General features: G+C 33.4%; 1 protein-coding gene across 5 annotated transcripts in view; it reads left to right on the plus strand.

The window, feature by feature from the left end:
• LOC105345095 (high-affinity choline transporter 1) overlaps positions 1-21617 on the plus strand; it is a 34963-nt gene that overhangs the window by 7423 nt on the left and 5923 nt on the right. Inside the window, exons 2-5 of one of the 5 annotated variants that reach the window (XM_066067662.1) lie at positions 10486-10601; positions 11250-11376; positions 15294-15401; positions 16563-16821. In XM_066067662.1, the coding sequence (XP_065923734.1) occupies positions 16656-16821 (166 nt within the window). In that variant the 5' untranslated portion in view covers positions 10486-10601; positions 11250-11376; positions 15294-15401; positions 16563-16655. Of the gene's footprint in view, positions 1-10485; positions 10602-10794; positions 10821-10954; positions 11377-15293; positions 15402-16562; positions 16822-21617 lie in introns of those variants that run through there. The other 4 variants (XM_066067663.1, XM_066067661.1, XM_066067664.1 and 1 more) reach the window with 4 other exon arrangements.

Below are 21617 nucleotides of genomic sequence, written 5' to 3' on the forward strand. Positions count from 1 at the left end.
TTCATAATTCGTAAAATCATGACCCCCGGACCAATAATGGGGCCCCAAGATGGGGTCAAAGTTTATTATAGAAATATAAAGGTAACAGGTTAAAAAATCTTCTTCTCGAGAACTACAATGCTTCAATTTGTGAGATTACTATCATGCATACAACCTTGGATAATGAAGGTTCGACAGTTTTAAATTAGTGACCCCTGGACTAATACTAGGGACCCAAGATGGGTTTAAAGTTAAATGTAGAAGTACCGGTATATATGGAAAATGTTTAAAAATCTTCTTTTCGAGAACTACAATGCATCAATTTGTCAGATAACTACGTAAGCACCCTCAGATAGTGTAGATTCGAAATTATAAAAGCTGTGACCTCAATCTAATACTGGGGCCCCAAGAGGTGTTCAAAGTTTAGCGTAGAAATATAGAGGGAAAATGTTGAAAAATCTTTTTCTAGGGAACTATAATCCTTCAGCTTGTGAGATAACTATGCAAGCATCCTTAAATAATGTAGATTCCAAATAATTAAAACTTTAGCACTGGACTAATACTGTGGCCCCAAAAGGGGTTCAAAGTTTAACATAGAAAGATATATTGAAAATGTTTTTAAAAAGTTCTTCTCGAGAACTATAATGCTACAGTTTGTGAGATTACTATGCAAGGATCCTCAAATTGTGTAAACTCTAATGTAGTGGAACCAAGAGTTATCTTTCTTAATGTTCTGTACAGTCTGAGAGTTATTCCTCTTGAAGTGGAACTCTTCTACGTTCAGTTTTTCAGGTTGTGTACGTGCGGTCCCACCGCAGTGCTACACATTTTCATTCCTATGTTACTATTTATGTTGTTCAAGCCAACCATAAACCTCGGACCATTACTGGGTCCCCAGAAAGGGGTTCAATGTTTAAAATAGAAAAAGCATATGCTACTAAATGTAATGTTACAAGGAACTGCTGTTCAGGTGAGCGATGTGGCCCATGGGCCTCTTGTTTTATGGTAAACTATAAAACCACACATAATGAATAGCTGATGTCAATTACTTGTTATTATTCTTGATGTCATTTGAAATTTGTATGGTGTAGATAGTGTAGTGAATAGTGAATACAATGTTAAGTAAAGAGTATACATTATGAAGTGTATTGTTAATTGTAGAGAAGAGTATAACATGGGCAGTGAAGAGTGTATTGTAGACAGTGGGGTGTAAATTGTGTAATGTTCAGTTTAGCTAGTGTAGTTTATATATTGTAGAGTGAAATATAGCCAGTGTAGAGTACTAGTGTAGTGTAGATGGTGTAGAGTACTAGTGTAGAGTACTAGTGTAGTGTAGATGGTGTAGAGATCAGGGTAGACAATGTAAAGTTTAATGTTCACATACAGTACAGGCAACGCGGATCCCGTGTTTCCCGCGCCCCGTCACGGTATAAACACATCGAGGTGATCGGCCAGGTGAGACAGGAATACCGCGTTCCCATCACGGTAAACTCATCATCTACCTGTCCCCGCCACGGTAAAATTATCGATGGAAAAGTATCGTATACAAGCGAGAGTTATCTCCCCGAATGACAAATAAATGTTGCATGTTTATTTACATTTAATGACGATATCTAACCAGATTTTGACAGAGATTATAATCGAAATACTTGGAGTCTTTTTTACTATTTTTAAGGCGTCGAGCTAATGCTCGGCAGCCTTCTAGCGATCGTCTGGATTGGCAATCGTCCAAAAATTCATGCACTGCACCGCCTTTTTAATGCGCATAAAAAATAAGTTCCTTGAAGTATTAAACAAATTACAAGATTTGTATTCTTTTTATTCAACTAACTTGTGTACTAAAAAACCAACTTAGCCTCCCTGGTTATTTACAACTCATTGCATTAGTATAAATTTGCTTAATCAAGAAATGGCGGATGAATACAATAAGGTGCAATGTAAACATTCACTAAAATATTATTTAAGTTTATCGCTTACATTTTGATTGGAGACTGTGCCCGATAGAAATAAAATTTGATATGTAAATGTATTTGTTATCGGGCATGGTCTCCAAAATAATTGTAAGCGATAAACTTATCTAGAGATTTTGTTGCAATTAATAAACACGATAATGCAGTTGGTTTGGTCGAGCATTTTAGATAGCACGTGTTGTGGATTTGTTTGTAAACAACCATAGCATAGATAATCTTGTTTCAAACGGGAATTGAAATAAATAAAAGTATGTTTTATTATTATAAATAGGGACACACTGTTAATGTATTCAAATTATGAGCCTGTGAAATGTGCAAAGACTTTTTAAAGCAGAAAGAAAATAATAATTTTTTTTGAACTTTGAAATTTCTTCGATTTTTGTAACCATGATGAGGTATTGTATTATAAACTCATCACTACCTACTTTATAACGAAATATACTGATTCTTGTTTTTGAAACAGCACAAAACGTAATTTATTTCCTTTTTTATTCTAATATTATTTGATAAACGACTATATATATTAGTACAGAAATTCAAATTATTGATATCATTCTATATAAAAGAAAATGTCAGCTCGACGCCTTTGTGGCCGTTCCGGCCTTTGATTTTTTATTTTATAGCTATTTAATAAATTATTAAAGTATTCAATTTAATACTTGTGCAGTAATTGCAAATAAAATAGTTTTGATTCCATTATCATATTTTAAGAAGGTCGTTAAAATAAAAATTATCATGAAATGATTTTAATTGCCAATAGAATTATAAATGTGTACGCAGTGTGATTGTGTTTTCTTAACAATTAATTGGTCCGCCTACATTTGTATTGTTTGTTGTTGAAGTCCATGCGTGTCAACTAATGATGAGCAAGTGATTAAAAATTAGGACTTCCTATAATTAGCAACCCGGTATTTTTAGCACGTTCAGTTCAATTCTTACAAGGTCTTCTAAGTGTAAAGAAGATATTTTGTTAATTCACGTTTTGGTGATTTTCTGTTGCGTTACTTTAAGTATGGCTCATCGTTTGTCATTGCGCGAGGATTCCCACTTTCTAGTGCGTTATGTTGCGACGACAATCTTCAAGTGCGAAGCCATGTGTTCTTCAAGACTACAAAAGTACCGCTCCGATGCATTCTAACTATCTCCAGCTTCAAATCATGTCGAATACGCCCCATCGTAATGCAAAAATCAAATTAACGTGTATCTCTCTGAACTGAATTATAACAAATAGAGGGTAAGGAGCCTTAGAGATACCCAGAGTTGCATAAAATTATGAAATTGAAAGATATTGTGGGTATCCCTTGTCATGCTGTCGTGATGGTGTATCAGCTACCCGCCGTGACAGAGGTTAGCGTTCGCTCGCGACCGAGCCCCTCTCTCTCTCTCTCTCTCTCTCTCTCTCTCTCTCTCTCTAAACAGGATAACTAGATAATTTTTTTTGAGAACGAAATGTTGTAAAACCGTATTCTTTTGTTCTTACACATTTCAAACGAATTAAGAACATGTTTTGAAAGTTTTGCTGTTGATATTTCATGTCGATAAAAAACATTTAAACATTTCAGTAAATGTATTGATATTATTTTATGTGTGCATGTAATCTTATTTAATATAAAGCTACTACACATATGTAAACCCGTTTTGTAACCTTACCCCCCCCCCCCCCCCCCCCACACACACACACACCCACCCACCCCACCTCAAAGTTTTATGACTGTCAAAGTTAACTTTATTTGACTTTTAGTCCCAATTGTTTTACACAAAGGTGTGAAACCATCGCACTGACATGAAATCACTCTACGGTTGAACGCACAGAATACACAGGAATGAGGCAGGTAGATAATCTGTGTAACGACTGACCAAGAAGAATTCTACATGCATATCAAACAATTTTACTAATAGTTATATTAAATAATTGATTCATTTTACTGTGTCCTTTAACTGCTAAACGTGTTTAAGATGTTCCTTCCCACAAAAAACCTCCATTATAAACTAAACGAGAGAGAGAGAAAAAAACACAACGAATTTAACTTTCCAAACAAAGTATATTAAGCATCACCAACATTGTAAAAAACTTAACTGTTAGACATACTTCTTATTTTCCTTATTAAAGATAAAATTAATCGAACGAAACTTTATCATGGAGGGAACATGTGGTAGAGCTTGCGGGCTGATTTGATTGACAAGTGCAGCACGTGGACTCAAATCTGAAATTGCATGATGGATTCAATCACAGTGTACCATATTCTTTTATAAATACTAATTTTATGAATATTTAGTATTGGATATTAGTATATTTCACATAAGTGTACGTTAAAGTACGCCTAAACGCTCTCTCTCTCTGTCTCTCTCTCTCTCTTCTGTAAGGTGTTGTGCGATTAGACGAAGCCGTACGCAATTTAGACTTTTTCTTTTGTCGTGAATAGGTGTGAAAACCCTCAAGGGCATGTCGTTTTCTACCCTGAGTTTGTTAATCACTACATGTATATACAGAAAATGATCGTGACTTAAACTTTATATGTATACACAAGAAAGCATACTGATATAACATGTTATGATTCAATGTGCTTAAACGCAGCACCAACTTTATATATGACTGATAATGTTATTATTGAATGGAAAAATAGATTTGTTAGTTGATTCCCGACATTTGTTCATTTCTCAATTTAAAACATACACATGTATTGACAGTTTACGGCGTTATGCGTGTCAACTTATAAAATGAGAAGATGAAATTGCTCTGCATTGATACAAGTTCATCTAATGAAAATATTTAATTTTAGGATTGTAATAAAAACAGGATTAACAACTAATAGAAATAATAACTGAAATAAGTACGTCAAATATAAAGATATGCGTTCTTATTTACACATCACAAAATTTAACAGCGTAATAATCATGTTATGTTGTAATTCGAATGTAGTTTCCAATTTCATGAAATTCTATTTCATAAATAAAATTTATTAATTTTATATTAATATGAACCACACTTTATTATTTACATTGCAGCTGTTTTGCTTAAATCTGAAGTCGCACATTTGGCGTGGATTTATTATTTATTTATGCCGCATTGCCTGTAATGTACAGTACAGGTAAAGTAACAACAACAAGCAGCAGCAGGAATAACAAATAAATCACACCGTCACGGTGTCATCACGGTCGCAATCCATACCGTGGTCAAAAACCGCAATGGTGTATCGTGGAAACGATAAAAATACCGTGACGGTAACGCGGGCCAATATGGGATCTGCGTTGCCTGTACTGTATAATGTGTAGTGAAGACTCCCACTGGAGTGTAAAGTGTAGTGTTCACATGTAATGGGTAGTGAAGACTCACAGTGGAGTGTAAAGTGTAGTGTTCACATGTAATGTGTAGTGAAGACTCACAGTGGAATGTAAAGTGTAGTGTTCACATGTAATGTGTAGTGAATACTGACACTGGAGTGTAAAGTGTAGCATACAGAGAATAATGTGTATAATATACATTGAGGTATTTAGTGTAAACATTGTAGAGTATTGTGTAGAGAGCAGTGTAAACACTAGAGTGTAATGTATACATTGTAAGGTCTTGGGCCAACATTGTAGTGTATATTGGAAACATTATAGGATGAAGCGATCAGTGAAGAGTGTAAAGTGTAGTGCAGACAGTGTTTTAAATGAGTGTATATTGCATTGTAGGATTAATAAATGTAGAGTAGACTTGTAATAGAATGTAAAATAAAATGTTGTAGAGTGTAGTATAGTGTAGACAGTGTAGTGTTTAATTTACTGTATAATGTAGAGTTTAATGTACACAGTGTAGTGTACACATTCTAGAGTGTAGTGTACACAGTGTAGAGTGTAGTGTACACATTCTAGAGTGTAGTGTACACAGTGTAGAGTGTAGTGTACACAGTGTAGAGTATAGTGTAAACAGTGCAGAGTGTAGTGTACACAGTGTAGAGTGTAGTGTACACAGTGTAGAATGTAGTGTACACAGTGTAGAGTGTACACATTCTAGAGTGTAGTGTACACAGTGTAGAGTGTAGTGTAAACAGTGTAAAGTGTAGTGTACACTGTGTATAGTGTAGTGTATACATTGTAGAGTGTAGTGTACACAGTGTAGAATGTAGTGTACACAGTGTAGTGTACACATTCTAGAGTGTAGTGTACACAGTGTAGAGTGTAGTGTAAACAGTGTAGAGTGTAGTGTAAACAGTGTAAAGTGTACACTCTACACTGTGTAGAGTGTAGTGTATACAGTGTAGAGTGTAGTGTAAACAGTGTAGAGTGTAGTGTACACTGTGTATAGTGTACACTATACACTGTGTAGAGTGTAGTGTACACAGTGTAGAATGTAGTGTACACAGTGTAGAGTGTACACATTCTAGAGTGTAGTGTACACAGTGTAGAGTGTACACATTCTAGAGTGTAGTGTACACAGTGTAGAGTGTAGTGTACACAGTGTAGAGTATAGTGTAAACAGTGTAGAGTGTAGTGTACACAGTGTATAGTGTAGTGTACACAGTGTAGAATGTAGTGTACACAGTGTAGTGTACACATTCTAGAGTGTAGTGTACACAGTGTAGAGTGTAGTGTAAACAGTGTAGAGTGTAGTGTACACTGTGTATAGTGTACACTCTACGCTGTGTAGAGTGTAGTGTATACAGTGTAGAGTGTAGTGTACACAGTGAAGAGTGTAGTATAGAGTGTAGTGTACACATTGTAGAGTGTAGTGTACACTGTGAATAGTGTACAGTCTACTCTGTGAAGAGTTAGTGTACACAGTGTATAGTGTAGTGTATATATACACAGTGTAGAGTGTAGAGTACACTATGTAAAGTGTAGTGTAAACCATGTAGAGTGTAGTATTACAGTATATAGTACTATGAAGACAATACAGAGTAATGGTTAGACAATGTAGTGTAGACAAAACAGCAATGTGGAGATGTATAGAGTTCAGCTTTGACTAACAGTGTAGATTGTAGTGAAGATGGTAGTGTTTGCATTGTAATGTTAAGTGTAGACAGGGTAAAGTGTAGTGTAGACATATGGAAAGCTGTCACTAGCAATATAGAGTGTAGTATAGACAGTGTAAAGTGTAGTGTAGACATATAAAAAGCTGTGTAATCTCTAGCAATATAGAGTGTAGACAGTGGATTGGCATGAGACATTGTAGAGTAGTGTGAAATAGTGTAGTGATCAGTTTAGCTAGTGAAGTTTGTTGTGTAGTGTTTACAGTATATGCACTAGTATGTAGTACAAATGATGTAGACAGTGTTGAGTATAGTGAGGACAGTCCAGTGTAGTGTTCCGTTTAAAGAGTGTTAAGTGTTTTAGACAGAAAGTAGTGTAGACTGTTCTATAGATAATTCTATCATCACTATTGTAGAGATTTGTGTAGAGTGTTTTGTAGACATTGTAAAGTGTAGTAAAGAGTTTAGTGTAGACTGATATATGTTCTGTAGACACTGTAAAATAGTGTAGTGTTTACAGTACTAGAGAGTTGCTTTAAAGCTTTAGTTATGTGTATTCAACATTTCTGTAGAACTTGCTTGGCCCAATCCTAAGCATGAAGAATTATCAATAGTAAATCTAACCTGTATGTTTAATTTGTTTAAGTAAACTACTCATTCATTGGATGATATTGTGCTATTACCTAATCATCGGACAACTCCCTTTGTGGTGTCATACGTTAACATAAGGAATATTGATTTAAATTGATCTCTGTTAAAATTATGTACTTGTAAGGAGACAAATATTGATGTCTTTGTCTTATGAAAACAAGTTGGAATATAATTTCTCATTAGTCGTTACAAATATTCTCAGTGTACTTCTAATTCTCACAGTGAGTGGGCATTGCCTAGAAGCTTAGGCTTTGGAAACCATTGTAAAGTTTCTGTTTCAATATAATTGGCTATTATAGGAGAAGTTTTATGAATTAAATATCTGGAAAATGTTTTATTATGAAGTACAGTATAAAACGCCTAAAGCGAACATGCTTATAACAAATTGATGCTTATTGTGAAGTGATTTTTATTCCCCATGGGTTTTAAACATATTGAAGCTAATGGATATATTACCAATTACATTTATCAGGAAGCGAAATCACCTGTCCCTAGCACTTTGTTATAAGCATGTTCTACTGTAAAACGCTTTTCCCTTTCTTCCACAGCAAAAGAGATAGATTTTTATTAGGCCTTATCATTTTTTTGTGTCTGAATGATTCATTTAAGATGTCTAACCATTGGTCCTTATTATTTTTTTAAATTTTCTTTCAAGTGACTAGTAATAATGAGCTATAATTTTTTTTTTTATCTTAATCTTGTCTTTTTTCCCCATTTATGCCCCCCCCCCCCCCCTCTCTGTGATAGAAAAAAAGGAAGGAAAACTCATTTGTAAAACTGATTGAAAAAACCTCTATTCAAAGGACCCGCATTTTTCGTCTGAATGTAACATAAAGCTGGTTAACAAATATTGATACCGACAAAAATTTGGTAATTGTTCCACATTATTCAATCAAACAAGGTTATTTGTAGACATATTGCATCTTTTTGGTTGAATAGAAGACTGATTACCTACTCTGACCCTTAATCTAGAATAGAAACACAAGGTTCAGATCTCTAGAGCATTGTTTTATTGGCTATATAAACTGCCCTGACAATATCTGCAAGCCCTTTGCTGTTTCTTCATTTTGCTTCTGTAATGAATTTCGTGTAAATCTGCTCAAGAATAAGTGATTTAATTTGTGGCTTGGAATTACCATTTTAAAGGTTGAAAGGTTTCTTTAGAAAGATTACCAGCGGTCTGTTGCAAGATTAAATTGTTGGTGAATTTCTTGCAGAATGGCTTGGTTTCTATGGTAATCCCTAGATGGAAGTATTGAATTATTGGATATAGATACTGATACCACACAATTATCGAGAGTTATGTGGGGAACTGTTGGCTCCAGTAGATACAGTCCTAGTCAGCCATCCCCCTACAGAAGTATTGAACAATGTATCTGGTCCTCTATTTCACAGCTGCAACATGCTTTATCCTGTGTTTCATGTATTAATAATGGAATGTGATTTAAGAAAAATTATTGCTTTAAATTCCTAATTGTTTTGTTTACAAATTAAGTATATTATATCTAAAGATGGGTATTTAATACTGTAAGATATTATATTCAAATGCATTATATAAGCTTTGTAGTGTAAACTAGCTTTTATTCCTATGCAAGAAAATTTCATGAGTTTCTAAAGAACCCGGGCCCTGATTAATAAGTCAAAAATATTTCTCACTGTGAACCAGTCTACTAATGCCTTAATTTATTTAAGCTTTAAAGAATAAACTTTATATCGCTATAACTTTGTCCACTTAAACCATTTAATATCTAATTGTGAAATATAGTCTTTGCAATGAAAAGAAGGTTAATACTATGCACTGTAAATAATTATACCCAACGCAATGAGGTTGTGAGGGGTATTATGTTTTTGACAAGTTTGTCAGTCAGTTCACTGAATGGAATTTAGAAAAACTTTGTAGGTATTTAGGAAAAAATGTGTGGATGTGCATTTTACAAGGAAATTCAGATTCCATTATTTTTCTGGGAATATAATCAGCCCATATGAACTTATATTTTGGCCATATGTTTACTATAGTAATGAACAGTTTGTAAGCTTAATTCCTCATAAACAGCTGCATGGAATTTAGTGTAACTTTATAGGCATTTAGGACACAATGTGTAGATGCATGTGCCCATAACCAAGAAATACCATTATTTTTCAGAAAATTTTGGCCCTTTTAAATTTTGATTTTTTTTTTACAGAGGAATAAATGTGCATATTTGCAAAAAATGTATAGCTGATAATTCTTTGGGAGTTTTGCTCCTCATCAAATTATTTTGTGTCTTTAATATGCATTCCTTGCCATTCATTTTGTGTATCTTGATCAAGTAATTTGGGAGAGTGGGGTATGTAAGCTTGCTCACTTTTTCTTTTATTTTGTAAAGTTTAGTTGATATGAGAATTTTCTCTTTTGAAATCTGCTAAATGTTCTGTTCTCGTTAAGAATTAAATTAATTAAAGTTAATGGCAGAACTGTCACTTCTTTATCAGGTTTGATTTCTAGTTTGCAATCGCTTAAGAGTGTCATATGCAATATTGATATAAAATGATCATGGTACTTAATACATGTATATAAGATTTTTTTCTTTATGATTAATCTGCCATTAGCATCCCTCTCAGGCATTGATTACCTATGACTAAAATATATGTATACCCTCTTCTGTTTAAAATCAGAAGTACCTATAAACTACATCTCTCAATTAATTGAATAGTTGTTACTAGATTCATATTTTCAATTTAAAAATATGTGGTTGAAATTGTGTGGGCCTATACATACATCTATTCTTATCCACATTCAAGAAATCAGTAATATTTGATTGCTAGTATTTAGAAAGGAAAAGGAGTGTACCAATTGGTTGATATAACTCCGTTTTTGGTGCGTGTGTTTTCACTTTCGTCAATAATTTAAAGTTTAAATACTCAATGAATTTTTCAAGTGATTCGTTTTTCAGCTTTTCATTTGATCAGACCGTAAGCAGCCAATCAATTCCGTGGGAAGAACCTGCTGTTGATTTTTTTTTTCTCTTTGTGACGTAAAGATGAGACTCCAAAAATAAAGATAATGGGTGTAAGTAGTGAGGCGGCCTTGTGATTGTCTTTACATAGAGAATTAAGTGAGGGGGTGTCATTAAAGGAATACTTACAGACATACGGTCCAGAAATAGACTATCAAATGATTTAACTGTTTCAAGATATTTTAAATCTGAAAACTTTAAATTATTAAAGCAACGTAAATAAAAAAAAAAAAGAAGAGGAGAAAGATAAGTCTTACTTGTTGGATGGAAAAGTAAGTGAAAATTTCCGATGGCATTTATGTTCAATATCAAGATAATAAGCATTATTGAAAGAAATTTTAGGACCAATAATGATTTTCCGATGGTTGCACTGCGTATCGGCATTCCCTCGTTAATTGTTTTACATGTGAGCGGACTTTTTAGCGATGTCTTAAATCCTGCAATTTCTGTCAATTCAGACATGAAATCTATCAATCAAGAATTGATCTTGTTTTCTCCAAGGAGTTTCCTATTGACCGCCATATTTGTGTCTATAGAAGCATGCAGTTTATGAGGAGAAAAAATTGATTCTCAATGACATTTCCTATGGGCCATCACCTTTTGTTAAAATTCATGCCACACTTCGGAACTTTCAATAACAAGACAAGAAGTTGTGTGGTTTCTGACTGCTAGTGTCTTATCGGAGTTTTTTCACTTTATAGATAAATGTGCTGAAGTATCGTTCACTTTCCATTGATGTGGGTACACGACCAGTCGAATCTCACCAAGTTTTCACTGCAGTGGAGCACCTAGTTAAGTCATCATTTCATGGAGTAAACAAAGTTCAAGGTAACTATAATAGATTTTGTAAAATTTTCCCAAATTTCAAAGTTACAAATGTGTATATTGGGTAAATTAATCTCAAAATTTGAAATATCTCTATTAAGAAAAAAATTTCAAGGACTTTAAAAATGCATGTTTTATTCTTAAGAATTTTTTTTTTTCAAGAGCAGAGAAATCTTGTGATTTTTTTAACTACATGTAAAAATTAATCAAAATGTCAAAAAATCTTCGATGAATTAATAAAAGAACGATTTTATAAATGAACTCTATGATAAGAGAAAACAGTCTCTTTATACATTATTGATTTGAATGGTGGATGACTTTTAATATATATGAATATATTAATCTATGTCTTAATTCATTGGAATTTTTAAACCTTTGAAATTTTAATAATCTACATTACTAATATTTTTTAAGAGATTAATGAATTTTATTGATTGAATGAATTGCATGTACAAATAAAGTTTTTCTCAATCAGCTGTTACTTATTGACTGAGTTTCACACTAGGATTTATTATTTAAATATAATAATGGTACGTAGGTACATGTACTACTAATTTTGGCAGCTCCATGCAAAAGAATTTCTTACCAGGGGTTATAATGACCAAAACCAGGGGGAGATTTTACTTTACACTATGACCTTTGGCAGAATTCCAATTTTATTTTTCAAAAATGAATTTTGTTGAAGTTTCAAAGTAGTTAATAACTATAAAATTTATTCTAATAGATGTATAAAATTTGTGGAACAACAATGCCTTTGGTCACTTTATTTATTTGTATACAGCTTGTGCACCAGCATACTCATATGTAGAGACACTGGTTAAGTTAATTCTAGTAGATGTACTAGATTGAATGTGTACAAAGCAAATTTTGTTTTGAATATTGGATGTAAATTTGCTGAGGTTCTTATTGATGCAGTTTGGACCAACTCTGCCCATTGAAATTATTATTGTTAGAAATTGCTAAATCATTGATTTAAAAAGTTAAATTAATTAAGAGACACCCATTCCACAAATCTCTTTTCTCTCAAGATTTTGTTAATTTTGATATTAAAAAAAAAGATTTGGGTATGAGTTGATTGAAATTCAGTGAAAATCTTGAACTTTATTTATATGTTTTAAATACTTTTTTGATATGTTTTAGTTCATAGATTTGTTGCATGTTGCATCAACTATTGATCTATTATATGATTAATTATAAACAACATTCTGCATGTATATATTTATACTACTCATTTAATGTATATATGAGTTTTTTTTTAAATAACCGTAAAGCTAGTGCTACATTAACTACAAATTGTACCGGTATATAATATCTGCACAATTTCTTTTCCAGCCCAGTAAGTAATTTCTGTCAAACATATAGTGGTGTACACTATGAAATTATGAAATATGTATGAAACTATTAATAGACGAAGGCCAGGATCAAACCGCCTTCACTTTTAAATTGCCTCTTTTAAGAGTTTTATCTTAGTTAATTTGATTCAGATTGAAATCGTGTTTAACACACTTCTTTTTTCGATAGTTATTAATCGCTCATTTTCAATCTTTCTGGTTTTTTGTTTGTTCAATATCTTGGTCAGACACAGTATCCCCCTCCACCTAATCAATGAAAGCAAGGGAAGTGTTAGCCATTTTGTTTACACTTGCTTTACAAAATCTCTTCCCGTATTTAGCCAATGCTGTAAGGGGCCTCAGTCATCGGACGTGCCAACTACAGGAAATCAATTCAATTCCCTACTATCAAGAGCCACCAAAGTTGTCCAATGGTATTTTTTATTCTGAAGATTTCGAAAATTGCCAAGATATTGGAAGAACTGTATCTATTGGATTCTGGGCCGATCCTGCATGACAACGAAATTGGCCTGAGATTATGCGAAGGGCTCACTTGATTTGGAGGACCAAATAATTTCCAGATTAAGGAGCAAATTCAGAAATTATTAAAGAGAGCCATCAAATTTGGCTGAAATTTGAGGAATATTCTGGAATAAATGCATTGAAATTATTTTTTCATGTAATTTTTCTTTGGAAAAATTGATTGTGAATGAGAAAGTTGATTAAAATGTTTTTTTTAGATTCACTTGAAAAAAGATCTAAAAATAGTCAAGTTTTGTATACCGGTATTTTTAATAAATCCTGTAAATATTAAGTGTTATATGAGAAACGAATTGGGAGGTGATAATTATTCTGTTTGGTATAAGTTTGACGTAATGTATGCCTTTATGTGAGCCAATAATTAATTGAATCATCTTCTGTCTTCTCTTTTAATTTTTAGAAAGATGATGAACAGAAAGTCATGCACCCAAGTTTGGCAAGTTTGGTTAAGATGCTTTAACTGATGAACACATTTTGTCAAGTAGTTTTTGTCGGTTAATTGTCAATTAGTTTTTAATCTGGAAGGTTTCAAGTTTGAATCCTCTTTGTCAGTAGATTTAGTGTAACTTAATGTCTTGAATGAAGCATACTTAGATCAGTATGTGTTTAATTTTACCATGTCATATTAGGTATTAAAAGAAATCAATCAATTCAAGTTTTAAGAATGTCTAAGAGTGTCAAGGACAATGAGTGTTAATAACTTCCACGTTGATATGTACCTGCAGTCTTGGTGTAACTACAGGGGGTGCATACTACTCAAAGTCTGTGTTTAGCTATTTTAAAATTTATTTATCAGTTTCACACACACTATTATTACAAGCCTTTTTCCATCAGAGTCTGTGATAAGAGTCATTGATTAATGTAATTTTACTTAGACAATTGTTAACAGGGTTTTCCAACTGAAAAATCTGGTTATTAAAATGGTGAAAATGGTGGGCGGCTGCCAAAAGGGTACCCTCATTGTACGGATAACTCCTCCTACAGTTTTCAAGATAGGAAGTTGTTCTTTTGCAGATCAATTGTACATATATCAGAGGTGTGCATATTGCTAGGTTTTGATTTCTGATAATTTATGAAAAAAATACCAGCTTTTGAACTTAGTCATTTTTTGGCAAAATATTGCATATAGGGTTCCCTCATTGTACGGATAACTCCTCCTACAGTTTTCAAGATAGGAAGTTGTTCTTTTGCAGATCAATTGTACATATATCAGAGGTGTGCATATTGCTAGGATTTTGATTTCCAATAATTTATGAAAAAAATACCAGGTTTTGAACTTAGTCTTTTTTTGGTAAAATATTGCATATAAGGTACTCCATTTCACTGGAAACGGGATGACATGGATTATGGATACATTTCACATAAAAGAAAACCCGGTTTGCTGTCACATTGACAGCTTTTCACTTGTTAATAACTGTTCTTCCATCTTCCAAAGTCAATGTCAATGGATTCTGATCCACTGATCTCCTCACAAAGAGAAGAACTAGGTTTGTACGGAGAGAAGAAGAGTAGAAGCCATGGACTTGGGAAGATGCTGTACCATTTTATGAGTGGATCAAGAAAATTTTTTTTTTGGGGGGGGGGGGGGGGGGGGAAGGAGGTAGTCAGTACGAGGGATATTCATTTACGTTTGCTAGGGTTGTATATGAAGCATACTTTTGTTAATTTTAATATGTACATTTAAGAAATTTGAATTTTCAAGGTGGGGGCCTCCCCTTCTAGATCTGTGCATGCTATTTAGTTTTCCAAACTTGTTTTTTTTTTCAAAGAAAATGAAATGAAACTATGATACTTATAAATATTTTTAATCTACTTAAAAAATTTATTAGGTACTTTTGAATGACTGAACATGTATCTAAATGTAGTCAGGTGGAAATACCTAGTGGAAAGTTACTAGTGATATTAGAAACATTATTACTAAAGCAAGGTGTTAATTTGCATGTAGAAGACAAACTATATAAATAAGAAGTAAAAGCCAATTAAAGAACATTATAACAAGAGAAATAATTGACTTTGTTATTGAAATTAAAATGAATTCTTTTTTTACAGCTGCTTGGCTTTGGACAATATTTGGACAATAAGCTAGTGAAAATTAGAGGCTGTGAATTTCCAGACCTAAAATGGAGTCGTTGAAATCCTGATCAGACTAGCAAGTTAGTGAGTACTGGTTAATTAAAATAATAAACGAAGTATTGACAATCAATAGGCATGGCTGGCTGACTGGAATCACTTCTCATCATCAGTTAATTAGATTGAATTGTAAATAACGTTTCTTCTTCATCAATTATGGAACAAGAATAAACACTAGTAATTGTTTTCCAATATAGATTTATATTGCAGAACTATCCCTGGAGCAGAAAACATTAATTTTCTTTAATGATTTTTGAAGAAAAAATTAAATATTAGAGGAAAATTTTTCAAATAGATTGGAAAAAAATGTCCAATATTTAAAAATAAAGTATATATTGAAGGAAATTTTTTTAACAAAATTGGAAGAAAAATGTTTAGACTAAAATATATATTAATATAATATATAAACTATATTGTTTTCCTGAGCTAATTCAGCATCACTGAAAGGGAATTTTTATATCTGTTCATACACCTGGGGTCATGCGTCTGATATTCTGACACCAGAAATTGGTCCTTTATCTTGAGGTTCAACAAAGAAATCTTTTGTGACCAGCAAGCCACCAGCATTAGCTGGGTTTTTTTTATTGAATCAGAAGCCTTAATCCATGAACAAAAAACATTCCTGAATTATAATAAACCGTTTCTTTTACAATTTAGTGCAACTATGAATATGAATTATAGTCTAGCATAGCGTATGTATAATGTTAATCAATTTATATTTTATATACAGCAACTGCTTAACAATTCAAAAGTAGTTGAAAAAAAATTATTATATAAAATTAATTTCTAATTTAAAACCAGTTTCTCCTTTTAATTTATAGAATATTTACTGGTGCTCAAATGGAATCGAATGGTCTCTATCTCATGTATTTTGAAAAGTAATGGAGCACAAGTTAAATTCAACAAAATAAAATATAAATACCATGCAACTCAAACTTCATCCATATTATCAAACATCAATTAGGAAAATTTTGTAATTGGATAGATATATGTCATAACAAAGCCTGAAGCCAACATCTGAGTACCGGTACTATTTGTATGTGTGTAACTGTGTCTTGCAGATAGATTTAAGCAAGAAAATTTGAAATAAATGGTTTCAGGGAAATTACAGGTGCATTAAGTTACAATGGTTTCCCATTTCTGCTGTTCTCAGCACTGATAGAAGGCTTCATGTTCTTTTCTTCACAGACTCCTTCCACAGTTGACCTTTAGGTGACTGACCACCTGTCTTTGACCTTCAGTTGTCTGGTTTACAAGGTCACCTTCCCATCAGCCGTTACAATGGGAGTCCATGTGGTGGGCATCGTCGCTGTCATCGTCTTTTACATTTTGATACTGGGGGTCGGACTGTGGGCCGCCCGGAAATCCCGGGGGGAGACGGACAGTGAAAATGTGATGCTGGCGGGGAGGAATATTGGCATCCTGGTGGGAGTGTTCACTATGACAGGTCAGTGCTTATGCCGGTCACGAACAATATTGTGTCAAAGACTGTTGTTTGGTTTGTTAGAATTGCATCAAGTGCATGCTTGCTCAAGTACAATTTAAAATCATGATGTGTATAATTACAAGAATAAAAAAATATGCTAAAATTGTACTTGAGCAGACCTGCGCTTTATACTTCTGAAGGCAAAAAAATGAAGAAAATATTACATTATTTCAATTTTTTGCTTAGTTGTAGAAATTAGCCCAATTAATCTCATATCCAGGCACTAATATATATTAGGGATGGCAGTTGATTGCAGAATTGCCAATCGGTTAATCACAATTTGGGGAATATTTGGGTGTTTTAGGTTTTCACTCAGTGCAGCAGAAGTCTTCTGGATTTTCATCTCTTTGATTAAACTGTTTAGGATCATCTAAACCATTTCTAATAATAGTGGGAACATCAACTGCTGTTTTCCATAGCAACCATTCCGGCATCATTGCCATTTTATTCTGTGTTGAGGATATCTCTAAAATCAACTTAACTTGTCATGGAGTGCAATTCAGAGGCTGAAATCAAGCTGTAATTGTGTAGAAGAAACAATTTTATAGTCAAATCAGTGTGCTTAATGTCACAAGAAGATAACGTAATAATTTGTCAAGCTCCTTCAATGTACCTTTAACGAGGCTAATTAAATTCTGTTGGAATAGAAGAAAGATCTCCTTGTCAAGGGTCCTGATTCTTCTTAAACACTTTCTTTTATCCGATGTTTGCTTTGTTGTTATTTTTGTCAGAAGTTTGAGTACCTTGGTGATCGAGGTCTTCATCCAATAGGATTAGACCAGTAGATCAAAGACAAGATTAGCCAGACAAAATGTCTGAATGAATAATTGATTAGATATGTTAACACATTGGGTGTCATACTCACCAGCCATCTAGAAATTCTCTCTTTATTGTCAGGGAAACATTTTGTTCATGTCAGATTCTCCCAAGAGACAGGATGAAAAGGGCCCTAATTAACAATAAAGTCGCATCAGACATCACATCCAGTCTTAATCAATCTGAAGAATCATCTCTTTACAACTTTTCAGTTGTATAAAAATTAATTTTAGAATCTCTATCATAAACTAGCTTGGTTTTATAAAATCAGAGTGTATTGTTATAATATTGCTATTTATTACTTAAGGTTGAATAACACACCTGGAAAAAGTCACTCAAATTAACAGGAGATTTTTTGATAATGAAAGATATAATGATGAATAAACTGCACAAATGTCAAATAAGCAAAAAAATTTGCAGTTTGGGGATAAAAAATGAATATCTAAAACAATTATCCCAGTAAGTAACAACAAAAGCCCCTGCGGGATTCAAACTCTGGATGTACGGATCACAAGTCCGACATTTTATCCACTCATCTATGGAGTATGTTACATGTTTCAGTGCATAAAATCCTTTTAATAAAACGAAATGTTTCGATTAGTGGTCAGCCATTTTGTGATGATGTGTTATTACACCTTTAAAGAATTGTGTTAATTATTGTAATTGGCTAATCATGTCCTTCAGAGGCAGAATGGGAATTGCTTTAGATTATTGCAGCATTAGATAGTCTGCCAATACTAAATAGTTGAAGCCAGTGATTCTGTCATACATAGAAGCTGATTTGAAACGTACATGTCCTTCAAAGTCTGTAATTTCAGTATTGCTGTCCGCGACGTATTACCACTGATCGTGAATCGGCTGCAATTTCCGATTGGATATTGAATTTTTGTGAGACAATCAGTAGTTTCATAACTAATCAGGATGAAAAAATTGATCCCTTTGAATATGTAGACGATGAGAAACAGTGTATAATTTGGAGGCAGACATTGGCTTATATAGATTACTGATCTACAAGAGGTCCTGTTCTTGTGGTCAAAATTGCTGCTTTCTAGCTCTGTAAGTTTCTTCATAACTTACAGACATTGGGCAGATCAATAAATGAGCAAGAGATTCTGTCCCCTTAATGACTGGAGGACATTGCAGTTTCTGGGGGAATTCATCCATTGCCTCCATTGTTACAAGAGATGTACAACCATTAATAGGACTCCTTAACCCAAGTTAGAAGGGAACTCTGACAGCTCAGTCGAGGAAAGTGATGCATTTGTAGCAAAGTGTCATCTACATTGTTGGCAATATCAGGGAAACACTTAAGTCTGATTAATTTCTGCTGAAGTATTAGCCCAACACCATGCTTTCAGTGATACTCGTCAGCATAATTAAAGGTCAAATACATATTCTGATTGAATTATATGCATATGCATGCTCTCTCTCTCTCTCTCTCTCTCTCTCCATGTTCAATAAGTTTCAGTTCAATGTCACCTCCTGAAAAATGGAAATTGTACCTCATCTGAATACCAGTTGAATGGATTGTTATAGTAGTAGCTGTGCTATGTCCTGTGCTCTTACTAATAGGTGAACAGAATGATTTAATGATGATTGTACTTTATGAAAATTTTCAGAAGTTAGGTTTGTCCATCTGTCTGTCAAGAATGACAACCAATGTTGGTGCATCTGACACCCACATACCAAAAGTCAGTTTCCCATTTTCACATTAATTACATGCAATGTTGCTCTTACATGCTAGTTTGTAGCAAAGCATTATGCCTAAATCAGAGTCTATCTGATTTTTTGTCATTTCTTTAAATTATGGCCTAATCTTAGACCAATTTTCTCAAGCAAGTCAAGGAAAATTGGAACCATATTGCATGATACCAGAAAGATTGATGATGTTTTTTCCTTGGATGTCAAATGGCTTTCAAAACTCAAGGAATTTTACCAAGTTTTGGATAGGCAAGCCTTTTGCTATGTATAACAGTGGCAATTAAACAGAATATCACACAGCAGTATTTCTCCTTATTTAATGGTGATTTCCTAAGAACTTCAGATAGCATGTCATTGATGGTCGACAAAGTGCATGCTGCAAGCCAGCAACCAAAAGCTGATAGACCAAAAAATCAATTTCCTCCACAGTGACCCAGCATTGCATGATTGCACATTTATGATAAATTAAGACTTAGCAAAAAGCAACCTTGCAATCTCATTTAAACTTAAATTGTCTGGTTTTTGAATGATAGAGGTTTAGCAGATGAGTACAAAGAAACAAATTGAGCATGTGAGAGAGCCGTTTGGACAATTATGTGGAGTCTGAGTGTCACTTGAAGTGTGCGTGTGTTGTAGATTTAGCGGAGGCATTATAACCACAGCTAATGGAATGCCCTCTGTATTGTCCTTGTGCAATATTTAAAAAGGGTGTGTGGATTTTTTACATGGAATAGTTTGGGAGAAATCTATGATATTATATAAGAATCTTCTTCTCAAAACCATTTGGCCAGAAAGGCTTAATCTTGTGTGAAAGCCAAGGTTATGATATCTCTCATAATCAAGTAATTTTCTGCTGACTTGAGAAAATATTTCAAGGTCATGATGGTTTTAATTTCACTAGTTTGCATTTTATAATTTTGTTGTGAAATTAAACCAATGTGAATAATAACATTAGTTTTCAAAAATCTTTTAATGCTTATATTGCTGGTTGGATCATTGCGCCATTTCTTTCAGCATGAAATTAAAACCACCGCAATTGGTACTTTTTGAGAAATCATGAAATTTTTAACACTGGGCCGGGATTAAATTAAAAAGTTAAACAGTATTCAGAGTGTCTGGCAGATATCTAGTATGTGTTAAGTGTGTTCTGCTTAACAGACGTAATGCACCCAACAAAACCACTTCAAAGAAGACAATATGCAAATGATGTGTTAAGAATAGTTTCATTGTTTTATTTGCTGGTACATTATTTATTAAAAAAAAAAAAAAGTGTGCAAGGTCTGAATCAGCAGTTTGCAAATGATGTGTTGAGAATAGTTTCATTACAATTTGTTTTATTTCCTGGTACATTATTTATAAAAAAAAAAGTATGCAAGGTCTGAATCAGCAGTTTTTCGTTGCTTCCATCCATTTAACCAGTGGCTGTTACTGACTTTGAAATGAACGCTGAAAGAGCGTTTGAAATGAATGTTGAGAGTGCGCTCAGGAAGTACTAATGAGACAAACATTTCATGGAGACACTCAATTGGCGAGATTCATTATAGTCAATATCGGTAAAGAGCCTCATTCCTCATACTGCCAGAAAAAGACTTCAAATCTTGCTGCTTTCTTTTTTTTGAGAGAGAGAAAGAGGAACTCAATCAATTGAAATAGCTAATGGTTAAAAATGAAATGTTCCCTCTGACATTGAGACTTTTCAGAGATTTTCAGCTTTCCTTGTAAAGGATACAATCAGTGTCTGTTCATCTGTTGTCTTGTTAAATGGGATATTGGATTATCATGTCAGCCAGAATATCACAAATCAAGAAGCCACAATCTTACTAACTTAGGCTCGATGCTTGGTGCAAAATAAAAGATATACTCTATCAAGGTTCCTTTACCAGAGTTTTCCATTTCATAGATCAATATATTCCTTTGCAGTATTTCATATTTATGATCAACTATTATTCTTTATTTCTTTTTTATCTTTTGTTACAGTTTGCATTAGATAGCATTTCTTTGGTTTTACAGGGTTTTCTTTGTCAGCAAACTAGCTAGGCATAAGACTTCCTTATTGCCCATAAATGCAATTATAGGTGTTCAATAATTGCCTTGCATGTTGTAGCAAGGTTTTATGTTTAGATAAAAACAGTTCAGAGCTAGGCTAGAATTTGAAAAAGAAAAAAAATGAAAGGGTACATGTAGAGAATTCTTTAAAGGTAATGGAGGCTTTATATATTTGGAAAGATTTTATAGTTTGT

The sequence above is a fragment of the Magallana gigas genome, chromosome 7 (genome assembly GCF_963853765.1).
Source record: "Magallana gigas chromosome 7, xbMagGiga1.1, whole genome shotgun sequence".
Lineage (NCBI taxonomy): Eukaryota > Metazoa > Mollusca > Bivalvia > Ostreida > Ostreidae > Magallana > Magallana gigas.